Here is a 26,309-nt window from a genome sequence, read left to right as displayed (position 1 = left end):
AATCCATCTTAATGTAGATCCTAGGAGGCTTGATGTGGGTCAATGTCCAACATAAGCATACATATGAAATGGATAGGTGATAGTATAAATGCATGGTGTCTTCCGACATATTGTTAATGGGGATACCAATTTTTATTGCGGTGGATAACATTGGCGCATCCATTATTTGGTGTCTTGGTTAATGTTTTCTCACTTGCAAACTCTTCATATTGGTCTTTGAGACCACCTATGATTACATAGGTTTCTGGTGGAAAAACTTTATTTATTCACCTGCCGGCAGTTGCAGATGAATTCCAGAATTCAAATACAAATTCTGCAACAATACTTTGCAGTATGACTTGCCCAGGTTAAGATAGGCAAATGCAATTTTAATCTTATGTAAAACAAGTTTCAACAGCTAGCTCATTTGGTTAATAGGGTCAGTTTTTTTACCGATTTTCCTAATGATTAAGCATATAAGCTCTTAAGTCCCCCACCTTAGGGCATATGATGACTGGAGTGTCCCTCTAAATTTAAGTACTGTAGATACTTGATATGTATAATATGATAAAAAAAATGATCCCTGTGTCAAGTGGTTTTCTTAGTATAGGAACCAATGGAATGGTTGTGTTGCATGGGTCTCTCTATTGATGTTATTGAGATAAGACCAATGAAACTATGCAGCCCAACGCGATTTAAGTACAGAGATAGTTCATGTGATGATTTGACATGTATGGTTTGTCTTGCACCATAAACAGTTCCTTAATACACTTCCTGATTGAGTGTAAAAACTATCCATCAGTGTGACATTTTACATAGAAATGTATAAATATACCTACTTCCTGGATCTAATATATATATATATTAAGGTGTAATCTAAGCCTATATTTCATAAACATATTAAATCAATACCTAACCAACCTATAGTAGGTGATGTGCCTGGTTTCACCTCAATTGCTAATGAACATTCGTGCTGAGCTGTGGATCGGGGTAGGCAAGTGAGGTTATGCTGCTTATGCGTCCATCAAGTTTACTGCTCAAACTAAATGTTATTAAATTATCGGGGAAGACTAAAGAATCTCAAGCTTGTAGGAGAGGTACAGGACATGTGATATAACTATTTCAATACCTAATGGGATTTAGCAAAGTGCAGGGGGGGAATTTATTTTGAAGGAGGAAGAATATTAGTAAAAGATGTCAATCTAAAACTAGAGGGTCAGAAGTTTACATGTAAGGACGTTTTAGTTACAGAGAGGGTGGCAGATAAATGGAAAAGCCTTCAGAAGTGGCAGAGGCTAAAACAACATGAATGGGAAAGGCATAAAGCTATCCTGGATCTAAGATGACACCAACGCGTGATTAAGGTCTGAGTCTTTACAGCAGGAAGAAACAGGCAGATTAGATGGGCAAAATACATAAATGAGTATTTTTTTAACAAATTGTTAGGGCTGTAAGAGTAATAGCATAATTCTCCTTAATTACAAATAATGCTACTAAAATACAAGACATTTTAGGAAAACGGTAGTCAGGGACAGCAATTAAATAGAGAGATGTCAAAAACTGTAACAGAGCAAAAATAACACAATGATTTAGCCATAGTGGAGGAAATGTGTTACAACACAGTCTAGCCAATCAGCTCAGCTCCAAGCCTCAAACCAGGAAACCTTTGTAAGAGTGGTGACAATGACAAGTTCTCTGCACAATATCTCACTGTTTTCCTTTCTGTTCATAGGATACAACTATAAATGTAAAGTCTCTTGCGGCAAGGTTTAACGGGGTGTCTAGTCCCATGGAGGATTCGGAGAGTTCACCAGGGCACCCTGCTCTAAAGGTCATACAGGCAAGAAAAGCTGGCTTTGAAAAAAATTCCTCCTCTGTTCCAGGACTTCTACCCATAAAGCCTGCGTCACCAAAACCTCTTCATGGACTTAAACCTGCAGCAGATGAAGTGAAACCTCCGTTTGCAAAACCCAATGTGGGACTTAATAGAAATGGTGGATCATTTCATGTATCTAAAAAGGAAATGGAAGCAAAAAGTGCATGTCTAAAACCAACGGGATTTAAACCTACAGATCTACATAAAGAGGAACCAACATCCCAATTCCCAAAACCAACTGGGTATAAGCCTTCACCGTGGGCCCAACAAGAAAACAAGTTAAGTGATATCAAGTCAAAATTTCAGCCTGCGCCTAAGGGAATTGAAGAAAAACCTATATTTCCAAAACCGTCAGCCCTAAAGGCACTCAATGCTACCAGCGTTGAGAGTGAAATGAAACCTTTATTCCCCAAAAAGACACAGCCTGGGACAAAACCTCCTCTGAATGCCAATGCCTCTCCAAGTGAAAACACTGTGTCCAAAAATGCTTTTGTGGCCAAAACAAATTCATCTTCTCTTGAAAATAAGCAATCAAAGCCATCCAAAGAACCAGCTGAAATCAGTGAAGCATCAAGTTCTGAATCACAGCCTTTTCCTGGGGTGAAATTAAGACCAACCGGACTCAAACCCATCCAAAGCCCAGTTTCAAAGCAGGATGATGAGAAACATAATGATGACAAACATAATGATGACACAGGGCCAACTACTGCAAGAGATTTTTTCAACAAAGCAAGCCATGAAAATAATTCAAGGTTCTCAAAAACACAACAAATAGGTCAGATGGTCAGTGCTTGGGACAAATCAAAGGAACAGAAGGATCCTTCTGAACCAAAGAGGAAACCTCTGCCGCCATTGTTTAAATTAGGTCCTGCACCTCAGAAGCCACCCAGGCCACCAAAGGTAGACCTGGGACGATTTAAAAATTCAGGTGGAAATGGTAGGTTCTACTTAATAATTTGTATGTATCTATATTTATGTTAATTAAAATATATGTAAAAGTTTATAAAATGTTATGTAAACAGCATTAAAATGACATGAAATAGATCAGGAATCCAGCACAGATAGGGTTAATGCTGTAAATGACTATTGTAGCTGATTTTTAATGGAATATCTTCGTGGGTGTACAGAGGCCCTTTATCACTCCCATCACTCCTGTATTCCAATGGCCCTTTATCACTCCCATCACTCCTGTGTTCCAACGGCCCTTTATCACTCCCATCACTCCTGTGTTCCAATGGCATGTTATCATTGGGTAATTGATCATTAGAAATACATTTTGCAATTACATTTTCCATGAAAAACGGCTAAGTGACCCCAAACCTTTGAACAGTAGTGTATATATATATATTATACATATGATAAATGATAAATATATGTTTTCATATCCTCATATATCCTATCTACCAAATGGACTAGCAAATTTATATTTCCTGAAACCATATTCATATATAAAACCTAATTTACTAAAATGCAACATTAAACGTAATTTGGGGGAATAGATCAATAGCCAGTTTCATATTTATTTTTCTATAACAGAAAGCTCTGCATTTTCTAACCTTTCTTATTCCAAGTACCACTAGTAACAGCTACAGTGTAGGGCGACAGGACCCCTGAAATGCTGGTTTCCCCATCAAATACCCCTGTAAAAACATGCATTTAAGTACCCCACATACTGTCATATGTGTCAAGCACAGCACATATTGAAGAACACTGCCCTGTAGGAACTGGGTGCATCTGTTAAATGATTTAAAGTGGAATTTGAAAAAATTCTCTAACAAAAATGATTACACAGACTTTAGTTACATCAAAAGTAAGACCGTAGACAATTAATCTCTTGTGACATGAAGAGTCCTTAGGTTACCTGCCAATGCCGGTATCCAACAATGCAGCTTCAGGTCGATCCTCTGTCCAGTATACTAGTACAGGTATCCCCTGCTTTTAGAAAGTTCGCTTTACGCCACTTTGCTTTTACAAAAGAGCTACATTAACGTCTGTTTTGGTAACGGATAGAAATCCGAAGATTGTCATTTGTACCAAAAAAAGTTGTAAAGCGAAAATAGCGTTCTTCGCCTCTTCGCTTTACACCATTTTTGTTTACCAAACGTTTCATAGGAACACTCCACTATCAGGTAGCGAGGTAAGCCAGCACGTCATTATTATTTATTGTTTTATATAGCGCCAACAAATTCCGTAGCGCTGTATTCATTGAAACATAGTGTGGGATACCGCCTCGTGTACTGCGCAACAGACACCAGGTTTTTCTAATTATGTTTGATGACGATAAGGAGCTTGAGTCAATGACTTGTCTAAACCTTAATTGGTGTTAAATGTGGTTAAAAATGCATACTTTGCAACAAAACCCAAAGTAGTGGTTGCGGATTTTATACTACAACCGCTATACAAAAACTCAATCTAAATCGATAAAAAATAGCTTCTACTAAGCATTCCGTAGAAACACAGAATTTCACAGCAGGTAAGAATCCTTGGCCCATCTATTCTCCATGTTTTTCATGTAAAGGCTCAAACCTTAATCAGTTGTTGGTGTCATCTTAGGTTCAGGATAGCTTTAGGCCCATCTCGCGCATGTTTAAATTCCCTTGCTGCATGAGCCGCTTCTGCTGGGACGCTGTCCCAGTTATCTAGCACCCTCAATGGGGTCCTAGAACTATCCCACTTTCTAATTTACTTCAATAATTATAGCTTCTGATCCAATCATATATTTTCCCTTTCGTACTGATATTTGACACATAAATGCAATTTTTTTATAAATATTATTAGTGGCAAAAGCGAGCAAGAAATAAATAAATGCACCTTAGCTAAGCTCAGCTTATTTAACATGTTGTTCATCATTTTCAGCAAAAGTGTATATTTGGGAAAATTGAATCAGGCCTAATATATAAGATATACTGAATCTACTACATTGATTATACATATAGGACTACCAGGAGGGGTGGATCAAGCCATTGTAGGCTCAGTGGGGTAACTAAGTTCCTTTGTACAATTCTGGTACTTATTATATACCTATATATATTTACAACATAATTCAGCCTGGGACTGGAAAGCTGCACTTACTTGCAGATTTAAGCGAAGGAGCTTACAGAGCCAGGGGCCATCATGCAAAGCAAGTTATTATCACAAAGCTGCATCAAGCTAGGTTTCCACTTTTTTTTTCTTTTTGCAAAAACGCCCATAATAACGCCAATTCAGCCACACGGCGTTTTTTTGGAGAAAAAACGCTGCGGCCAGATGTTAGCTGTTCTTCAATAGGAAATCGCACAATGCCATATCCACTTGGCCTTTTTCTCTTCTGGGTTTTTTCAGTCCTCTTTGGTGTTTTACTGCTTTTTTGGGCTCTGTGGCAGTTTTTCAAAATCGCAGCATGTTGATACCCTGGCATTTTTTGCAAGGAAATCTTGGTGTTTTTCTCCAATAGAAGTCTATGGAAGAAAAAAAAACGCCATGCAAAAGCCATGTGGGTTTTTTATGGCGTTTTTCATCAAGAAAATAAAGCAGGCCAAAAACCCAAGTGGAAACCTAGCCTAAAAGTGATAAAAGATAACCAAAAAGTCGTATAAAATATACATACATACACAGATACATGTATTAGACCCAACTACATACATTCACACGGAGATATCCCTACACAAATATTCACACAACTACATCACACGACTGCAGGTAGGAGCTGAGATCTATGTTTACAGTAGAGTATCTCTCTTCCTGTAGCTCCAGCTTGATGGTTGGGGAAACTGACACATTTACTCTGATCCTTGCCTTTTCCATACAAGAAAACAGCCATGCAGCCCAAAATAGCCCACAGGGAACGGAAGCACAAAAACAACCATAAAAATGTATACAAAAAGTACAAAAAACAACACCAATGTGTGAAATAATTTAAATTGAAACTTGTTGGAACAGTTTCAATTCATGAAATAATTAAAAACACCAACAAATAAAATAAGTGAAGTGTGTACTCACAAAAATAGCTCCTGTGATCAGGCGCTCTCGGGGAAGGCAAGACTAGGACTTGAACAAAAAACATACATGTTAGTATCTGTGAAATAAACCACCAAAAAAGCACTCTCCTATGCCCACACAAGACAACAAGCAAAAAAATGGGGAGATTATGCAAACAGGGAAAAAGGACAATATTGTAGACTTACAAATATTATAAATATGATAAATGTGTAATATGTATATGATATTAGACTTGTGCATTTAAATTTGGGAGAACATGAAAACAAACACTTTTCGCACCAGGGGCTAAAGGTCCATAAGAGCAACTCTGTTGGTCGTCAGCAGAGGGCTGGTCTGGCATCAACCAATGAAGAGCAGCTGCCCCCTGACTGTAACCAATAGAGTCGCTCTTATGGACCTCAAGAAGTCTGGTGCCAAAGCCATTGTTCTCCTCAAGCCAAATGGCTCTGCCCTTTGCCAGGGGGACTAAAATTCCCGTTCCTCTCAGGCCAAGTTACTAAGAGTGGCTGTCTCAGACTCAGACAACTCAGCAGCTGCCCTTCATTGGTTGATGCCAAAAGAGCCCTGCCGGCGTCTCAGGACCTTTAAAATCCTGGTGCCAAAGCTGCTGCTAACTGTTACAGGGTTAACCCTTTCAGACTTCTCCATCTACCCGTTCCCTCTGTCTGACCACCACCTTCTATCCTTTTCTCCAGTGCTAACCCCTAACAAGACAAACTTACAGCGTTCACCTCATACTTGTAGGCCATTACCAGACAATACCATTACCCAACTGTCAGCCTCACTTGAACCTCTCTTACCTTCCATGTTAACCCTTTCCTGCCCAGACACAGCAGCCTCTTTTTATAACAACACACTTGCTTCATCCCTCGACACCATAGCTCCAATTACTACAAGTTACCCCCGACAATTTAAACGCCAACCATGGCATACCAAAACCACACGGTTTCTTCAGAAGTGCTGCCGCACGGCTGAGCGTTATTTCAGAAAATCCAAATCCAGCGAAGACTTTACTCATTATAAATTCATGCTCCACACCTACAACTCTGCCCTCTCTCTCACCAAACAGCTCTACTTCTCCACTCTCATATCCTCTCTTTCTTCCAACCCACGACGCCTTTTTTCTACTTTCAACTCCCTTCTCTGTCCCTCCACACCCACACCACAAACCTCTCTCACTGCCCAAGATCTTGCTGCCCACTTCAAAGAGAAGATCGAGACTATTAGAAAAGACCTCTCTTCCTTACAACTCCCTCCTACACCACTCAACACCACTCTCTCCACTCCTACTATACTAACTGCCTTTTCCCCTACAACCGAAGAAGAGATAGCCACTCTTCTTTCTTCCTCTCACCCAACAACCTGTCCCCTTGACCCCATCCCTTCACACCTTACAAAGTCTCTATATCCATCCCTTGGTCCATCACTTACCCACCTATTTAATCTTTCTCTATCATCTGGAACTGTACCATCTGCCTTCAAGCATGCGCTAATCACACCAATTCTAAAGAATCCTTCCTCAGATCCCGTCTGTTTGTCTAACTACCGCCCTATCTCTCTGCTTCCTTTTACCTCTAAGCTGCTTGAACGGATTGTGTACAACCGCCTCATTAACTTCCTCTCCTCTAATTCCCTCCTTGACCCTCTACAGTCTGGTTTCAAACCCCTTCACTCTACTGAAACAGCTCTAACAAAAGTCTCCAATGACTTGCTCTCTGCCAAAGCAAAAGGTCACTACTCTATTCTAATTCTACTGGATCTCTCTGCTGCTTTCGATACTGTTGATCACCACCTTCTTCTAGACTCACTTGCTTCTATAGGCATTCGAGATACAGCTCTCTCCTGGATCTCCTCATATCTGTCTAACCGTTCCTTCTCTGTCAACTTCTCTGGCAAGACATCATCGCCCCTTCCACTTTCGGTTGGTGTCCCCCAAGGTTCAGTCCTTGGCCCTCTGCTGTTCTCTCTTTATACTTCATCTCTTGGCAAACTAATCAACTCATTTGGCCTCCAGTATCACCTATATGCAGATGATACCCAAATCTACCTGTCTTCTCCTGATCTCTCTCCATCTCTCCTGTCCCGTATTACCAATTGCTTGTCTGTTATTTCTTCATGGATGTCACAACACTACCTGAAACTTAATCTTTCTAAAACTGAACTCATTATCTTCCCTCCCTCCATCTCCACTCCACTACCTGAATTCTCTATCACCATTAACAACACGACTATCTCTCCTACTAACCAGGCCCGATGCCTTGGGGTCATCCTTGACTCAAACCTCTCCTTCATCCCTCACATTCAGTCCCTCGCCAAATCCTGCCGCTTGCACCTAAAAAACATCTCTCGTATCCGCCCATTCCTCACCCAAGAATCCACAAAAACCCTGGTTCATTCCCTTATCATTTCCCGTCTTGACTACTGCAACACTCTTCTGGTTGGCACTCCACTGTCTCGACTCTCTCCTCTACAGTCTATCCTTAATGCGGCTGCTAGGCTCATCTTCCTTGCACGTCGCTCCTCTTCTGCTTCCCCCCTCTGTGAAACCCTCCACTGGCTTCCGATTACCTTTAGAATTAAATTTAAGATCCTGGTACTGACATATAAGGCCATCCATAATACTGCTCCTCCGTACATTTCTGACCTCATTAGCAAATACTCTCCTACTCGATCCCTACGTTCCTCCCATGGGCTAAGGCTCTCCTCCTCACTCATCACCTCTTCCTTTTCCCGTCTACAAGATTTCACTCGAGCTGCCCCATATCTCTGGAATCTTCTCCCAAGGAACCTTCAGCATTCTCCCTCCCTCCCAACATTCAAGAAACATCTAAAAACCCACTTCTTCAGAGAAGCCGCACCATCTTAGCTGCTAGAACTTCCTTGTCATCGATACAACCCCCACAATACCTCTCACCCTTTCTCTATGCCTTATGTTTGTCACCCCATTTCCCTCTAGATTGTAAGCTTGCGAGCAGGGCTCTCTCCACCTAATGTATCGGTTTGTCTTAGTCTGTCAATTCTTGTCTTGTCATATCCCTTGAATTTATGTATTGTATTAAGTGCTGCGTAAACTGTTGGCGCTATATAAATAAAGGATAATAATAATAATAATAATAATTAACCCCTGCTAGAAAACTGGCAGAAAACGAAGACAAAAACAAATATATACAGTATTGGCCCAAATATAGACCGCACTTTTCCCCCCCACTATAAGTCTTTAAAGTGGGGGTGCGGCCTATATTCGGGGTCTAGCGCCCGACGCCCCCGGGACATGCAGTTCCGGGCAGGCAGCAGGGTTAGGATACAGATCCCCCGCAGAGGTGCAGGGGACCTGCATCATACTCTCTGATACGCTCAGACAGCCTCCCCTGCCAGCACTTCCCACGGGAGGAGTGCCAGCACGGGAGATTGTCTAAGCGCATCGCTCAAGAGGTTCACCGGCTGCGGTGATGCGCGCGTAAACAGCCTCCGCTGCCGGCACATATGCACGATGTGCTTTAACAATCTCCCTTGCCAGGAATTCCCACGGGGGGAGTCCCGGCAAGGCAAATTGTTAAAGCACATCGTGCAGACGTGCCGGCAGCGGAGGTTGTTTACGCTTGCATCGCCACAGCCAGTGAACGACCGCACGATGCGTTTTACCTCTGCCCCCAAGACTTACCAGAGCAGACTCCAGGGTGTCTTGCGGGGCCGGCGGGGGACATCTACGCAATACGCATATACAACCACCGGAAGTTGTATGCGCGTATTACGTAGATCTCCCCCGCCGGCCCTGCAAGACAATCGGGAGTCTGCTCTGGTAAGTCGGGGGGAGGATAGAGTGGCAGCATATCTCGAGGGGGGGGACAGAGTGGCAGCATATCTCGGGGGGGAGGGCAGAGTGGCAGCATATCTCGGAGGTGGGGGGGACAGAGTGGCAGCATATCTCGGGGGTGGGGGGGAAAGAGTGGCAGCATATCTATTACAAAACTTTTTCTTTAAAAAAGCACCACACTTTTAGGGTGCGGCCTATATCCGAGCCAATACGATATATATATATATATATATATATATACATATATATACGTATATATCACAATTATTATTTTGGGGGGCTAAACCTGCAATTGGGCTAAACCTGCAATTTGCAATTGTTTGAGATCGATGAGAGTGTCTTTTGTGTATTTTTTTAAAGAAAAGATCAAAGGGTTAAACAATAAAGACAATTTTTCATAGCATTTTTTGCTCATATTTACCATGGGTACCAATATTAGTGGAGGGAACTGTATATGTAGAGGCATATAAGGTGCATAGTGTATAATATATACCCCACACAGATAAAACCTAAATACATATAAAATAAATATAAATCCCAAAGGAATGTGGAATAAAGGGCAATGACATACCAAAGGGTCAATACAGAAATTGCAGTGTGATTGAGAGCTTCAGGTAACAAAGTAAAGTCTTGAGGAAAGACCTTAAAAAGATTTTGGGATTGCTTTTATCTGAATATAATCTGAATATAATATAAAACAATAATAAAATATCTCTACACATTGGAAGGTAGTCTAAGATGATGAGATCCTAGGACCCATTTTACCAGCGAAAAACAATCACCTTCAAACGAGCTCCCATTGGCCCCCAATGTGATAAAGCGAGGATAGAAATAGACGGCACCAACTGGCTTAACGATAAAGCAAAGGGGCAGCTGCAAGGCCTGTATCAATCAGGCTAGGAAATCGACAGGTTCGCATCTAAAACCACAGGAAAACATATAAAATAAATGAAATTATACATTTTAATTGCATGTGGGAAAGGAGTACAATATGTGCTTGACCATATATGGCAGGATTAAGCATTCACGGCTTGAAACGTGTTACAGTTTCCATTTCCCCGAGTGTCACTGGCATCTATTTGCACAATAAAATAATTAAATTCAAAATTCAAAATAAATTAAAGTCAGGTTATTCACCTGTGGTGTTAGTGCAACAGCAAACCGTCATATGCTGAGGAGTTTATCACAGCAAAGTGAGCCTTTGAGTTTTTTGAAGACAAATCTAAGAGCAGTTGGGACAGCAAGCTACAAAGGTAGATTTCCATACTGTATTCTTCCATGACAATTTGATCATAATGCCCCAGATCCACTCCAAGCACCATCTCAGATACAGGCGTTATTCTCTCAAGATTCCCTGCTTGTCTATGGGTTCATTCACCATTGCACTCAGGCCACCCTGAAGGGTTTAATTGGCGATAAAGAGTTGGATACCATGGTATCAACAACAGAATTACAGAAGACAACAGGAACGATGTTGCACAAGCTGACAGCTAGAGCTCTCATTCGAGATTATGAAGATGGAATTCTAGGTGAAGAAGATGAACATGAGCTGAATAAAAGACTAAAGAAGATGTTAATTGTCGAGCTCAGTAAAGAATATACCCTTGTCTTCTGAATATTCCTCTGACTTCTCTCATCTCTGTGGACAAGCTGATGCCTCAGCATCCCCTTGTGTTGAGAGGAATCTGCCACTAGCTGAGATTGGAGCCCAAACAAGTTTACTTTCAAAAGCTTCACAGCCACAAGCATTGTCATTCGGTGCCCAGCCATATCCATCACCTCCACCTCCCCCGTTGTTTGGCAGCCCTTTCCCTCATGCACAACCGTATTCTCTTCACCCTGCGCCTCAAAGAAAGATGGAATCCGAAGGAATTACGCAGCGCAGAAAAAGTCTGGGGCGGTAGATGGATGTGGACATGAAAATGCGTCCGTGTGGTTTTTCAAAAATTGGAGCCCAAACAAGTTTATTTTCAAGCGCTCCACAGCCACAAGCATTGTCATTCGGTGTCCAGCCATATCCACCACTTCCACCTCCCCTGTTTTTTGGCAGCCCTTTCCCTCATGCACAACCGGATTCTCACCACCCTGCGCCTCAAAGAAAGATGGAATCCAAAGGAATTACGCAGGACAGTGCTGCAGGTTGTGAGATGGAGGTGGACATGAAAATGCGTCTGTGTGGTTTTTCCAAACGCCCTAAATGTAAACTTCCACTAATAAAAGTCCTACTTGGTCGTCCCTTCCTGCACAACAACAGGAGATTGGAGCCCAAACAAGTTTATTTTCAAGCTCTCGACAGACACAAGCATTGTCATTCGGTGCCCAGCAATATCCACCATCTCCACCTCCACAGTTGTTTGACAGCCCTTTCCCTCATGCACAACGGGATTTTCGCCACCCTGCGCCTCAAAGAAAGATGGCATCCGAAGGAATTACGTTGGGCAGTGCTGCAGGTTGTGAGATGGATGTGGACATGAAAATGCGTCCGTGTGGTTTTTCCAAACTCTTTAAACGTAAATTTTCACTAGTAGAAAGTCCTACTTGGTCGTCCCTTTCTGCACTACAACAGGAGGAGGGATTCTGTTTTTTGACACCTGCTCTTGGAAAACTTCTACGTATTGATGTACTTTTCTTGACTGATGTTTTCCTATACAAAAAAGGCATCTGCTCTCTCGGGATCAAAGGAAAAGATGAGGTTCAAAAACTAATTGCTACTCTTCTGGTGCTGCAAGCAATACGCATCTACGGATTGATTAATTCTGTCACGTTTAAGTCATTGATGAAAATGGATGACTCCTCCACTACAAGTGAATTCTACCCAAATATCAACAAAGCCATCAAATGGGCAAGGAAAGCAGAGCAACAATATCCAGGCGTTTGCCCACGACTTGGCCTGGGGAAAGACTGGGATTCTGTTACTGAGGATTGAACCTATAGATCTGTCTTCTGACCTTTACCCAGCAGTAATGTAAGAGGTTTTGTGAAAGACAAATCGGCTATATACAATTTGCCTACAGCTAGCATAGTCTTTAAAAAATAAAATACCCTTTAGTCCCTTTCACTTTGAGCAAAGATCTTAACTTGTTCTCTTATAGATCCTTAGTGTGCTCCTGTTTTTAATTTGGAAGCTTATTTTAGCAGCATTGGCCACCCAAGGCAGCACATCACAAAGATATGTTTCAGAAAAGGCACAAAAAGATTGAGGAGCAAAGATCATTAGGTTGCAAGCAAAACCAAGTTGCACCATCACCCCCTTGAGCCCCCCCTCAGTAACATACATACTGGCACACATTTTACACACTAATACACATACATACACGCTTGTGCTACAAACAGACTATATGTACACAAACACACACACTCAATAATTCATTTACTGCCCCCACCACATTTATTATCCCCCCACAATCATTATCCCCCAGCCACCAAAATGTTCATCACCTACCATCATCACCCTGTATTGTATAACATTCTTCCCAGTCCATCTTCATGACCTCTAACATAACTTATCATCTCCAGCCTTATTTACCCATCATCATACCCTTACCTTAACACACTCACCTCCATATTCATAAAAACACACACATATATTGAACACAGATACATGGCTATTATGGGGCAAAGATACACATCACTTTTTTTCAAAGTTGTTATGCTGTAATAGTGATCCCTGATCTCAAAACCACCCCCTTAATCAAAATGTTAATGAAAAGAAAAAATACACCAGTATGCAATATTTCCTCTATTTTTTAGTTGTCGGAGTTTGTAGAAATCTAATGTTGTGCACTTCTTGTTCCTGTTACAAAAGTATTTGTGCGCTGAATGCTTCTGAAATTGTTTCAAGATAATTTTGGCATAGCCTCTTTCTCTCTCACGGCTAATAAAATTGTATCGCCATGTTTTACTATATTACAAGTATGAATGCAATCTATGAAGTTATGTATTTAGTCAATATTTCATTCTATACATTGAGGAAAAAAATAAAAAATTAAATTAAGTGTCCTTGAATGGGGTGACCCGAGTGGAGACTACATCTCCATTAAAGCTCATGCAGGCGCTGGATGAATATGACTGCAACTTCCAGCAGCTGGAGTGCCAATTCCACCATACTCATACCATAATATCTGTATTGACCTGCCTCTCTCATGCCAAATGCAGAGATTGGCTGAGTAGAGTGGGAGTTGCAGTCCATAGCAAAAGTCTGGAAGGGACATTAATTCATTTTATTTAGAATTAATCCTCGTGAACTATATTTAAGTTATGTTATGGAAAGAGACATGTTTCTTCTATTTTTTGCTATTTGTTATCATCTGTGTACTTGCTACAGGAATACGAGCAAACATATTGTGGCGAGCTTTATCTTTGCAAGCAATTTCCTGTCTTCTGCATGTTATTTTAGGAAAACTGCCTATTATCTTTATAATTTAATGAAAAATAGCTTATGAAAAAAAACCATTTTCCCAAATCATAATTTTCCATTTTCATTCCCTATTTATTATATATAATGGGTGAAACTATATTTTTTTTGAAATGTCCAACCCCTTTTATATATATTAATTATTATTTAATATACTTTAAAAAAAATAATGGCAATCCTTTGTTCTAAAGGGGTTAAACCCATTTGTAAGCTGATTTCACTTCTCTCTTTTCTTTGAAACTGCACCGAGACAATGGGTTAGAAAAGTAAGAATAAGATATAAAGGATATACATCAGCGTTATGGGAAAACAATCCAGCACTAACGTATTGGAATGTTTTATAAATACTCTCCTTGTCTTCTGCTGCCGGTGGCTACAACTGAGACCACCTCAAACCTGCTTTATAGGTATCCAGTGCCACCCCTCTGATTTAGAGCGCCAAATTATTAAAAAAAAAATCAAATAATCCTCTAATAATGTTATTATATAGAATATCGTGCGGTTTTTACATTTATTTAATATTGCTAACACTAACCTGGCCAGTCTTACTGAATACACAGTTCACTTCAATTCAAAGAGCTGCGTGGCTTTAATATGATATGGTGGCCCGGCTCAAAGCATGCATAGGTAAGGCTATTTTGCCAATAAATACATGGACTGGCAATCAAGCAAGCCGGAAAAGTGCCCGTGGGACAGTGAGGCTGCCCTTATAGAGCCAGTTTAAATCCCCAATCCATCCCTGCTCCGATGTTTTCATTATTTCAGGAAAATGTCTTAACAATGCCCTAACAATGAGCCAAAGAATTATTATATTTTATTGTGGTGGATATTACAGTTATATCCATGTATAATTATTTACTTTAGCCCAGTGTAATAGCGTAATCTGACTGACACCTGGACTTTACATAGCAGGAGATCGTGGGGACCCAGCAAGCTCTTTGGAGGGCCCATTTTTTCCCAGGACACATATACATTTCACATGTTACTGTGTGGCACATAGAAGCCAAAGCCATGCAGTATGTGGGCTTTATAACTGAGAAACTAATTACCTTCTTTCAGTTTATGCACCTCACATCCCTTACGAAAAATTACTGCAGTTTTTCTGAAGTAATACTGCCGTTTTTTGGACATGAAAAAACTGCAATACTGCACTTTTACTGCAGTATTACTGCACATTTACTGCATTTGTACTTCACTGTACTGCAGTTATTTTTGTAAGGAAGTACAAATGCAATAAAGCTACAATACATTGAAGTACAACTGTAGGTTTGCAATATAAAAAAAAGTGCAGTAAATGTGCAGTAATACTGCAGTAAAAGTGCAGTATTGCAGTTTTTTCATGTCCAAAAAACTGCAGTATTACTTGGCAAATATGGCAACCCTATGTACATTCCTGGGACGTTTTGGCTCAGGCTACCTGAAGCCCCCCCCCCATGCGGGATGTGGCCAGGACTACCCACTGACATCCAGAGGTCACTAAGTGGCCCTGGCACTTGCCAGTTGACAACAAATGTCGTACGTGTGGCTGGAGGCTGGATATGCACGACTGCATGTTAAGTTTTTATACTCTTGTAGCGCGCATGCCCCACTCATTCAGTTGGTGGCTGCAGTACCACATCTGCCACTGGATGGCATCTGCCTGGTGAGCCATATGGCCCGTCCAAACCTGTCCCAGAAAATGTGCATGTGTGAAATCGGTTCACATTTTGAGTGGTTAATAGTCAGCAGCCATTAGTCATTAGTGTCAGCTTCCAGGGACAAAGTCCTGTGGGTCCTGGTAGGAAGCTATGTTATGCAGGGTAAAGTATTTAAGGAACTTAATTTAATCAGTAGGCGTATATACTTCATACTACGTTAACTTGTAAAGGATGGCAAATACTTAAATATATACATATGTGTTACTGACACATAACCGAACACAAAATATAAAAGTTGATTGTAGAATTAAGAATCATTTGTAAGTTTTTTTGTAGATGATTTGCTTTAAATGTTTTGTGTATCTGATAATTTATAGCCATTCCCAGGAAATTTTGTGCAGTTATTTGAAATTATTATATAATTATCTGATTCTTGGACCGGCCGATTTGTGAATGGATCTTTGTTACTAACTTCCTCTTTTGTCATCAGTTTTTTTTATGGAAATTAATGTAAAATAACACTTTATGCTTAACATTGCTACTCTGCCTCCACACGCTAAAAATCAACTTGTAACTAGATATTAATCTAAAATTAATGATTAGAGGTGGGTAAACACTTTTGTCTATATTTTTCCGTATCCACAGGGGCACACTAAGGCAGGTACAGCAGTGCACAGCACCCAGGTGTCCCAGTAGTAGAGGTGCCCACCAGCATCATGTAACATGGAGAAAGAGTGTTTGTGCGTATCTGTGCATATGGTATTAAAGTCGGTGTGTTAGTGTATGGAGTTAGAGTGTGTGTATGGGGTTAGTGTAAGTGCATGTGTTAGTATTGGGTGTTAGCATGTGTGTGAGTGGGTTAGTTTATGCTGTTAACGTAAGTATATGATATGAGTGTCACTGGTGAGGCAGAGTTTTTGTGTGTGTGTATGTATGTATGTGTGTGTTAGTGTATGGTGAGTAAGTGCAGAGCCGGCCTTAGGCGTTGTGGCGCCCTGTGCTGACTACTCCTCTGGCACCCCCCCTCACTACCCGCCATCTCTGCCCCTTTAAACTACACCCCCCTCTGCCCCTTTAAACTACACCCCCCTCTGCCCCTTCAAACTACACCCCCCCTCTGCCCCTTCAAACTACACCCCCCCTCTGCCCCTTCAAACTACACCCCCCCTCTGCCGCTTCAAACTACACCCCCCCTCTGCCCCTTCAAACTACACCCCCCCTCTGCCCCTTTAAACTACCCCCCTCTCTGCCCCTTCAAACTACACCCCCCCCCTGCCCCTTCAAACTACACCCCCCCTCTGCCCCTTCAAACTAAGTTAAGTCCCGGGCAGTCGCCCCTGCTACCATGGCGCCCTGTGCGGTCGCACAGGTCGCACACCCCTAAGGCCGGCCCTGAGTGAGTGGGTGTTAGAGTAAGTGTTGGAATGGGTTGGTATGTATGTTAGCTACAAGGATTATTCAGTTATGTCCTGTTTCCTATGATTTTTTTGTCACAAGATGTACAACATACCCTTTCAGGAAGTAAATATAGTTGTTGCATGTGTTGGTGAGCAGATATTCACAGTTACACACTACCTCCACCGGCATTCCCGTAGTGTGTTAATGCCCTAAACTTTATCTCAATGTAAAAGTATTATGTAACTGGGTAACCACCTTTTGATCTGGAGAGGGCTTCATTTCCTTGAGTTGCTTTAAAAAGGTCATGCGGAACACATTGTGTTATCTAAACTGACTATAAGAAGGTTCTAGAAAGCTGGTTTCAGGGCAGTGGGATACAGTTATAACACCATTATAGTATAACAATGCAATTACTGTCAAATATTATTGCAGGCAAAAAAACACTGCACATATTATATAGAAATGCTGGGCTTAAAGCAGAAAGCTACTCTGTGTGCATTACCTGGTTTCACTCAACTATATAAATTGGGGTTTCAAGGGGTTAACTGTGTGGATACATGTATATGTTTCACCCATTGTTAATACCTAAAGCACAGCAACACATTATATTCTCCTGCTGGCATTTAAAAAGGTGTATGAGATGTGAGAGCGTGGAAAGTGATCACCGCAGAGTATAATATAATATGCACCCATGTGCAGTATGCATTTTAAACATTTAATGCTGTGTTATTCTATACTTGTATATGATATGCACCATCTCTCTGTGTCCTTAAAAGAAACATTGTATTATATGATATGTTTTACAGTATATGCCCCAGCGAAGCTACAGAATCGCTTTAGAGAATGCTACCTTTTAATATAGAAACACAGAATTAGAACACAGACAAGACCCATTCGGCCCAATCTAATCTAGGGTGACCACACAAAATGGGACTTTAAATCCCGGGCAGCCTCAATCCAGGAATGAGAATTCTAAGTGAAGGAGGTCTCAGCCAATCAGGATAGACCTCTCTGGATAGGCCCTCCTTCACACTGGGCTCAGTGTAAGCGCCAGCCAGCACTGTGTTTGACTGTTTATGGCACTGTGTGTGTAATGTCTGGTAATAGAGGGGTTAATCCTCTGGATCTACTCGTGTCTGGTAATAGACAGGTTAATTATCTGAAACTGCTTATGTCTGGTAATTATTATATGTATATATTTTAATATATATATTTTTATATATATGCTTTTATATGCGCTTATTTTTTCTTAGCGTATGATAGTTTGGAGACCTTTAACACAGGTCTTGTATCCCCACGCTTTGCAGTTGCACCGCCAAACAGCCTGTGGTTACTTTACTCACACGTGTTGACATTACCATTTTTGTGGCTGCAGGTGATATTATCTGTTGAAAGTCATTTAACATCATCGTATAAAAAACTAAACTGTGTAAGAATTGCTCTAGAACAACAAATGTAAGAGCCGGCAAAAAAATAAAACAGAACACTCATGCAGGGCCGGCCCTGCAGGTGTTAAGCTTTCGTTGTTGCTTCGTGCAGATTACATTTTTTTTCGATTTTCTGATTATTTTTTAAAATCATTTTAAATTCACATTACATTCCTTTTACAATTTACTACCTCTCCTACCGCAATCTAACCATCTTGCAGCTGATCAAATCACACTGTACGTTACAAGAAAAACAATGGTGCAGAGTAATTCATTATTATTATTATTAGCATTATTAGGAGAATACTAAGATATATATTAAAGGGACGGGAAGTATCTTCTTAAGGCCATCGCTATAGAGTGTCATATGTCCAAAAATGATTCTTCACGCTGTCAGCGTACAAACAAGTTCAAACATATTACTGTGGTTATTCTTTCAATTGTATTTATTTAGTTTCTCCTATGAACTTTATCAGCAGATTTTAGTACTAGAAGTAGTGAAGAAAGTTTGGACCTCACAGGTAACTTGAAAAGAGGCAATTTTTGTTTAGCCCTTGCCATCATATAGCCTAAATAATGCATGTAAGCCTGTTTCAGCACTTGCCATGAAACATTAATATCCTTGGAACCCAATGATGCATAAGTGAATGTTTCTCGAGATTCTGGTTAGTTTTTCTTTATAACCTTTGCTTTGTCAAATCCTCCATGAAAGCCATTTTATTCTGCTTTTATTATTATCTTTTATTAATATATTTTAATGGCTGCCACAAATCTCCTTCTGCTTCCTAAAAGTGCTTTTTCACTTAGTATTAATGATACTGATCTAATAAACATAGAAACATAGAACTCGAAGGCAGGCATATTTAATGGTCAATGTGGCAGAAAGTGAAGAATTGCACATGCATTTACATTATATAATAAATTACATTAAGTAGACAAGTAGCATATAGGAAATGGGAACTGCTTGTAAAGAGGAATTTCATAAATAAATTGAGTTGCTAACATGTTGTGTGGCTTTAAAACATCTAATATGGCTACTGTTGTGAGAAATATGCCAACAGAACTTAAGAAACTTTCTTTTCTCACTTTCTAAGGATATAAACTGCTGACTTTGATAAAGAAGCTTTGAAAAAGCTCGGCCGCATGTTGAGCGATATTAGGAAATTTTGCTTAAACAATAGAAATTGTAGTATTTTTTAAATAGGTTTTACTCCAGAAATTGATCGTAGATATGTAAAATCATGTGTTATTCACTTCTGTTTAAACCAATTAAGATTTGGATGGGTCATTGAATGGGGCTTAGTGTTAATAGCAGGAACGCAGCATAGGGGCTAAAAGTCAACCACCAAACCAAATTCAGTCTAAAATTGTTACACAAATGATATTTTTTCTCTTTTACTTTTAATATTTTAGTTAATAACTTTTAAACGTTGATGTGGAACTAACCATTTCCTTCATTTTAGTTATAGTTCAGTCTTTTCCTGTTTGTTTCCTCACTGGCTTCCTCACATCTTGTTTGAGATATTACTATAACACAACTAGTCAATTCAGTAAAATGTGGGTGAGACACCAGCCTCCAGTAATTACTGCCAAAATTACCGTATTTGCTCGATTATTAGACGTCGCCCCAAAATCTGAATATTAATTTAGGAAAAAAAGAAAAAACCTGAATATAAGACGACCCTATAGGAAAAAAGTTTTACCAGTAAATGTTAATTCATCTAAACTATGAAAACTATTTTTTTTAATAAAAGCCATGATTGAGAAAAATATTTTGTTTTTATTTTCCAACCTCCCCCCCAGTTATGCACATCTGCCCCAGAAATGCCGCATACCTCCTATATGCCACTGTGCCCCATGATATGCCTTTTAACCCTCTAAATGCTGCTATGCCCCATGATATGCCTTTTAACCCTCTATATGCTACTGTGCCCCATGATATGTTGTCTACACACTGCCCAAACATCTACGCGTTTTGCGTAGGCAACTACCGCTGCAGCCGGAAGGAGGTGCCGTTAGCAGAGGGGGTTGTCTGCGTCCATCGCGCAGACCTTCCCCGGCTGTCAGTGAGGAGTTCCCCGCACCGGCTGTCAGTGAGGAGAGTTCTCTGACAGCCGGGGAAGGTCTGCGAGATGGACGCAACCCCGGCTGCTAACGGCACCTCCTTCCGGCTGCAGAGGAAGTTGTCTACGCGAATCGCGTAGATGTCTACACGCTGCCCCGCCTACACGACCGGGGAGTCAGAAGCACCGGTAAGTTTGGGGGGGGGTGCTAAATGGGGGGCATAAGACAGGAGGATCCAGGTCCCCTGCAGCGCTGTGGGGGATCTGGATCTTAGTCTCATAGTCAGACCTATTTGAGGTCTGATTATAAGACGACCCCGATTATAAGATGAGGGGTAATTTTCAGAGTATTTGCTCTGAAAAAAATCTTGTCTTATAATTGAGAAAATACGGTAAACTCTTTACAAAATATGATGTTTCATTGCCAACAGTATTACCTACAAAATCCCCTTCAACTATCCTATTGGGCATATAGAATCTCAGATTGAGCCTAGATTTCTATTTTTTTCATGAAGACCCATCTGACCATGGCAAATGTTAGAGCTTTCTCATGGCCTACATCCATTCTGTCTATGGTTGGTATCATTTGTACCAATGTAATTGTAAGCGCATCAGGGACCCGATTACGGATTAGGCTGGGGATGCTCAGGGTCCACAACTTACTTGCTGCTGGTTGGACATTCAGTGTGGCAGCCAATAAGAACAAGAGTGCGATGACATCATTTACATCTACCATGGCTACATAACCCGTAGTAGATGAGGCTAGAAACATGAAACTTGGGTAGTTTGATAGCAAACTTCATTTGTACATAGATCTACCACATTACTTTTTTATTCTCAATAAAAGTACTTCTCAGTTCAGCTCAACATGATTGAAGGATGTAGCAATATAGGATTATTCTAAACAAGAAGTGTTACTTCCTTTCACTTTGCAAGTTCTGCTTGCCTGGTAGGGTATAATTAATAGTCTTCCTTTGTGAATATATATATATATATATATATATATATATATATATATATATATATATATATATATATAGCACTAAAGTGCACACATCACTACTAAATAAGAAACTAGTGTTGATATGAACCCCAAATGGTTAAAAACATTTACAAAGAAGACACCCCAGATGTAGCAAATAATTAAAAAAAATCAGGTGCTATTCTTTGAGCTACAGTCATATCATACAGAAATAAATCAAATATATAAAGACAAGATAGACAACCCTTAGAAATATCCAAGAATTGTGTAATGACTGCACATAATTACACTAAAATAACATAAAATACAATATAAGACATAAAAAGCTGGATAAATAGAACCTTTTGAGAGCCCTAATATACAATACTTTTTTCTTATGGCATCAGCTGCTACCATACATAAAGCAAATGCCTACAAGTCCATTCAGGCATTTAAAAGGTGTCAGAGTAACCAGGCTAGCACTGAGCACTGTTACATTGTCTCTGTCAGTACACAGCCTGATGCCGGGAGTATCACATTCAATGTAGGAGTATGGTCATGAAGGGCCATTGTTATGAGGATTGCATACAATGTTCTTTGTCACAATGAGATTAAAATTAATGAATATGTAGCAGTTTTTACAATGTTGTATCTTTTTGGAGGTGGTTTGATCACGAGATGTTACCAGATGTGACTATGGCTGGATAACATGGTGAGGGGTATCAGTGCTGGATTGTCAATAGCTTTTCCCTCCTGCTCTTAATGGGATGGGATGTAGGGTTGAAGACGAGGTAGCTCTCCACAGAAATGGGCACTGCCAAGCATGCAGGGATGTGATTAAACACTACTTTCTTAAAAGGCTGCTCTGAAGACCAAGTAATTGTGCCAATTAGCTAAATAAATATAAATGTGAATCCATTCTAATATTTTAGAGATCATAAGGATTCCAGGGATCAGATTTGCATCTCTACTGGTGCGGAACCTGATTCTGTTTTCCATGCTAAATGCCTAAGCTATAGAGTTGTTCTAAATAAGTTCCCTCAGCAAGACCCCCAGGTCTATAAAATCCTGGACTCCCCCAAAAACCTACATACGGGGCTGGAAAAATCCACTCATGCGATGATTAAAAAAAATGGGTGGATGAGTGGAACACCTCCCACACAGTTCTGAGCACATTTTCAATAGTTTGTATAGCAGCAACCATGCTAAGCCTAAGTTTCCTATTCACTGATACAACTTCAAACTTTGGCAGTGTGCTGTATTTCAGTATAATTAGGGGAACTGTGGAACTGATACATTCTAACTAAATCACCCCTTTTTTGAAACTGGTGCCTTTTTAAGCTCTGAGGAGAAAGTTTGATGTAGTGTGCTCCTGATGTAAAAAAATGTTTTGTTCCAATGGTACACCAAGTGGTAGGCTATTGAGTCCCCTCCCCCCGACTAAGTCTAGGGGATATTTTCCAGGTCTGCCCATACAGTCAAACAATGGAGAATGAGGGTGACACCAGGCTCTGTGTCCCCATGATTTTAAATACATTCTAAATCCATTGAAATAAGGTTTTATGAGGTTATATTCTGGGTCACTAAAAGTGATGCTACATCGCAATGCCAATCCCTTAGCACTGTCTTGTAACAGAGGTTCTCACAGTGGAATTTCCCATGCACAAACGTGAGAGTGCACACTAAGCAACACATATAGTGAAACCTTCAAAGGATTTTGGGTTTCATAATTCAAAGTCTTCACACAACTCGCAGCTTTCGCTTGACTTCCTCAATCGTGACCAATGCGTGGAGGAAGTGCTGGGGCTCCATGTTGTGTTGTCAGGAATATTGCAGGGTATGCATCTTGCAGACAGACCTTCTGCAATTTATTTAAAAAAAAAAAGGATTTAGTTACTATTTGAGTTAAATAAATATATCTAACATACATTCATTTTAAGCCTCTCAATAACAGGTTATTGGGACATTTGGAACTTTAGTCTCAAATTGTAATGAGGAAAAACAAGCTCTGCCAGCTAAATATCTGGGGTATAACTATCCTTTAAAAAGCGCCATTAGACACAGTGTGGCATGCAGCATTGTAAAGGAGTAATTCTGTTCTTGTGGTTATATTTCTTGGACCTGGAGTTCAAAATTATAGTTTTATCTTGCAATAGTTTCATGCTACCATCTGTTCCTGTATTACTGCATATGGTCTTTTCACACGGACCTTAATAAATAAAATGGTGTCTCCCAGGGAAGAGTCCAGAGCCTGACCTCAAGAGGGGCACTCACACTAACACACACCCAGACACTCACATCTAACACACAAGCACACAGACACTCAGCACTAACACAACTAGACATTGAACACTAACACACAGAGACACTCAACATTAATATAAATGCACACACTAGCACACACCCAGACAGTCAGACAAACATATCCAGACAAACTAACACAACTAGACACACTCACAAACATAGCCAGACACATACTAACATACCCAAACACACAGACCTTCACTAACATACCCAGATACACATTTTAACATAGCCAAACATGTTAACATGCTATAATACCCACCACACACAAACACACACACAAACACACTAACATACCCAGGCACTCACACTCATACCCAGACAAAAACACATGTTCACACACTAATATACCCAAACACACTCTGTCATACCCAAAGACTTATGTTCACAGACTAACATACACATCCACTAACATACCCAGACACACATGCTAACATACCCAAAGACATGTGATGTGTGTGTTTGAAGTAGCCCTACACACACAACCTCCATGAGTTATATATAGGTGGGAGGACCATCCAGCTAATGGATAAAGTTTGGAAGAAGACAGCATAGCAAATATTTATCTTATCAGCACTTCTATCCACAGATATCAAATACTTAATGTAACAATCACCAACACTCACATCCACCCTCCCTCACTTCCTTCCTAAGACTACAAAGAGAGACTGGGGTTGTGTTTCGGGTTGAGCGCTGAGCCTTCATATCCTATATACAGTATTTACACTCTTCACTCAACCTCAAGAGGGTAAACCTTTTAGTGCTGATGAAGATGTATATTAATGTATATTATTATGATAAAATATGATTTATACAAATTCTAAATAATCTTATTTTGTAACTATAAATGTAACTTTGGCAAAGTCTAGGCCACCAAGGAGACATGCCTCTTAGCATTATACTTCTGGCACCTAAATGCCTCAAGCACCTAAATAACTCAAGAAAAAAATATATTTTTAAGGAATGTGAACGAAGGAATTATTTTTGGGAGGAGATCAGCCAATAACAACGATTGAAGACATCATTAATAAATGAAAATAATATGATGCATAATAATTTTAACTTCTGTTCTGTATTTTCTAACTTTTGAGAGGTATTGTTAGTTATCCATCAAAATAATTACCACTTTAGACCAAGGTAATTTGACAATCCTTGTAGAATCATTTAAAGTGTTTTTTTTTAATGCCTTAGGTAACAGCAAGGCAGTTGTAACTGAGAAGAAGTCATCGGCACTTTCCTCAGCACTACCTCCCCCACCTCCAGCAGCTCAAGGTGGGCCAGCAGCCAAACAGTTGGCAGGTCCACCACCACCTAGTTTACCTCCAAGAAACGTTAGACCTCCGGCAGACACAACGTAAGTACCAGTCGAATATATTTGTGATAAGAGCAAATGGGTAGGAATTAGGAAGGAAGTTAGCAAAAATAAAATGTAATAAAATAGTAATTCAGACATCGCTAGCTTACATTTCTGTTGTTGGCTGGGGCATGTAAAGGGAAAAACAGGAAGAATTCCCCCCTGCCTAATGATATGGGCAGGAACATTGTTTTCGGAAGCCGCAAAGGCTGCACTGATCCTAAACGAGTGCCCTGAATATGCAAGTGCGTTAAGGCCTATCCAGGTCAATATTTGATGAATCCAATTGAGGAAAATGGTTTGATGGGAAAAAGGCACAAAAAAAAGGCTATCCTTTGGCTTGTCTGCCAAAAATAATAACGCATCCAGGACTGCTTCCCAAGGAGAATTGGTTGGGAAGAATGGAATCTGCGTATTTGGGTCAAATTGAGGTTTGGTATGAGCGAAGAGCATATATACAGTATCTGCTCAATTATATGACGACCCTGATTATAAGACAACCCCCCCAAATTTTTAATATTAATTTAGGAAAAAAAGAAAAAAAACCTGAATATAAGACTTCCCTGTAAGAAAAAGGTTTTACTAGTAAATGATAATTCTCATGTAAGCTATTTTTTCATATTTAATAAAAACTATGATTGAGGAAAATGCATTTTTCTTTATTTCCTTGTATTTGCCAACCTGCCCCCAGTTATGCACATTTGCCCCAGATATGCCACTCTGCCCCCCAGAAATGCCTTATACCCCCTATATGCCACTCTACCCCAGATATGCCTTATACCCCCTTATATGCCACTCTGGCCCGCAGATATGCCTTATACCCCCTCCCCTATATGCCACTCTGCCCCACAGATATGCCTTATACCCCCTTATATGCCACTTTGCCGCCAGATATGCCTCTTGACCCCCTATTTGCCACTCAGGGGATATGCCTTATACACCTCTAAATGCCTATATGCCACTCTGCCTCCCTGATATTCCTTTTAACCCCCTATATGCCACTCTGCTATTCTTTTTAACCCCCTACATGCCAATCTGCCTCCAGTAAAGCCCTTACACCCCCATACGCCACTCTTACCCTCCCCTGACTTACCAGTGCTTCCC

At 40.4% G+C, this 26,309-nt stretch overlaps 1 protein-coding gene across 1 annotated transcript in view; it reads left to right on the top strand.

Moving 5' to 3' along the window:
- The first annotated feature begins 1,768 nt into the window (after positions 1 to 1,768).
- Positions 1,769 to 26,309, top strand: part of LOC149283783 (FYN-binding protein 1-like) — a 40,440-nt gene continuing 15,899 nt past the window's right edge. The window contains exons 1-3 of the mRNA XM_089497299.1: positions 1,769 to 2,792; positions 10,952 to 11,236; positions 25,043 to 25,205. Of these exons, the coding sequence (XP_089353425.1) occupies positions 1,769 to 2,792; positions 10,952 to 11,236; positions 25,043 to 25,205 (1,472 nt within the window). The remainder of the gene's footprint in view (positions 2,793 to 10,951; positions 11,237 to 25,042; positions 25,206 to 26,309) is intronic.

The sequence above is a fragment of the Sceloporus occidentalis genome, unplaced genomic scaffold (genome assembly GCF_023333645.1).
Source record: "Sceloporus occidentalis isolate IW3139 unplaced genomic scaffold, rSceOcc1.0.p SCAF_101, whole genome shotgun sequence".
Lineage (NCBI taxonomy): Eukaryota > Metazoa > Chordata > Lepidosauria > Squamata > Phrynosomatidae > Sceloporus > Sceloporus occidentalis.
The sequence above is the reverse complement of the archived record's forward strand: the minus strand, read 5'-3'. Positions and strand labels throughout refer to the sequence as shown.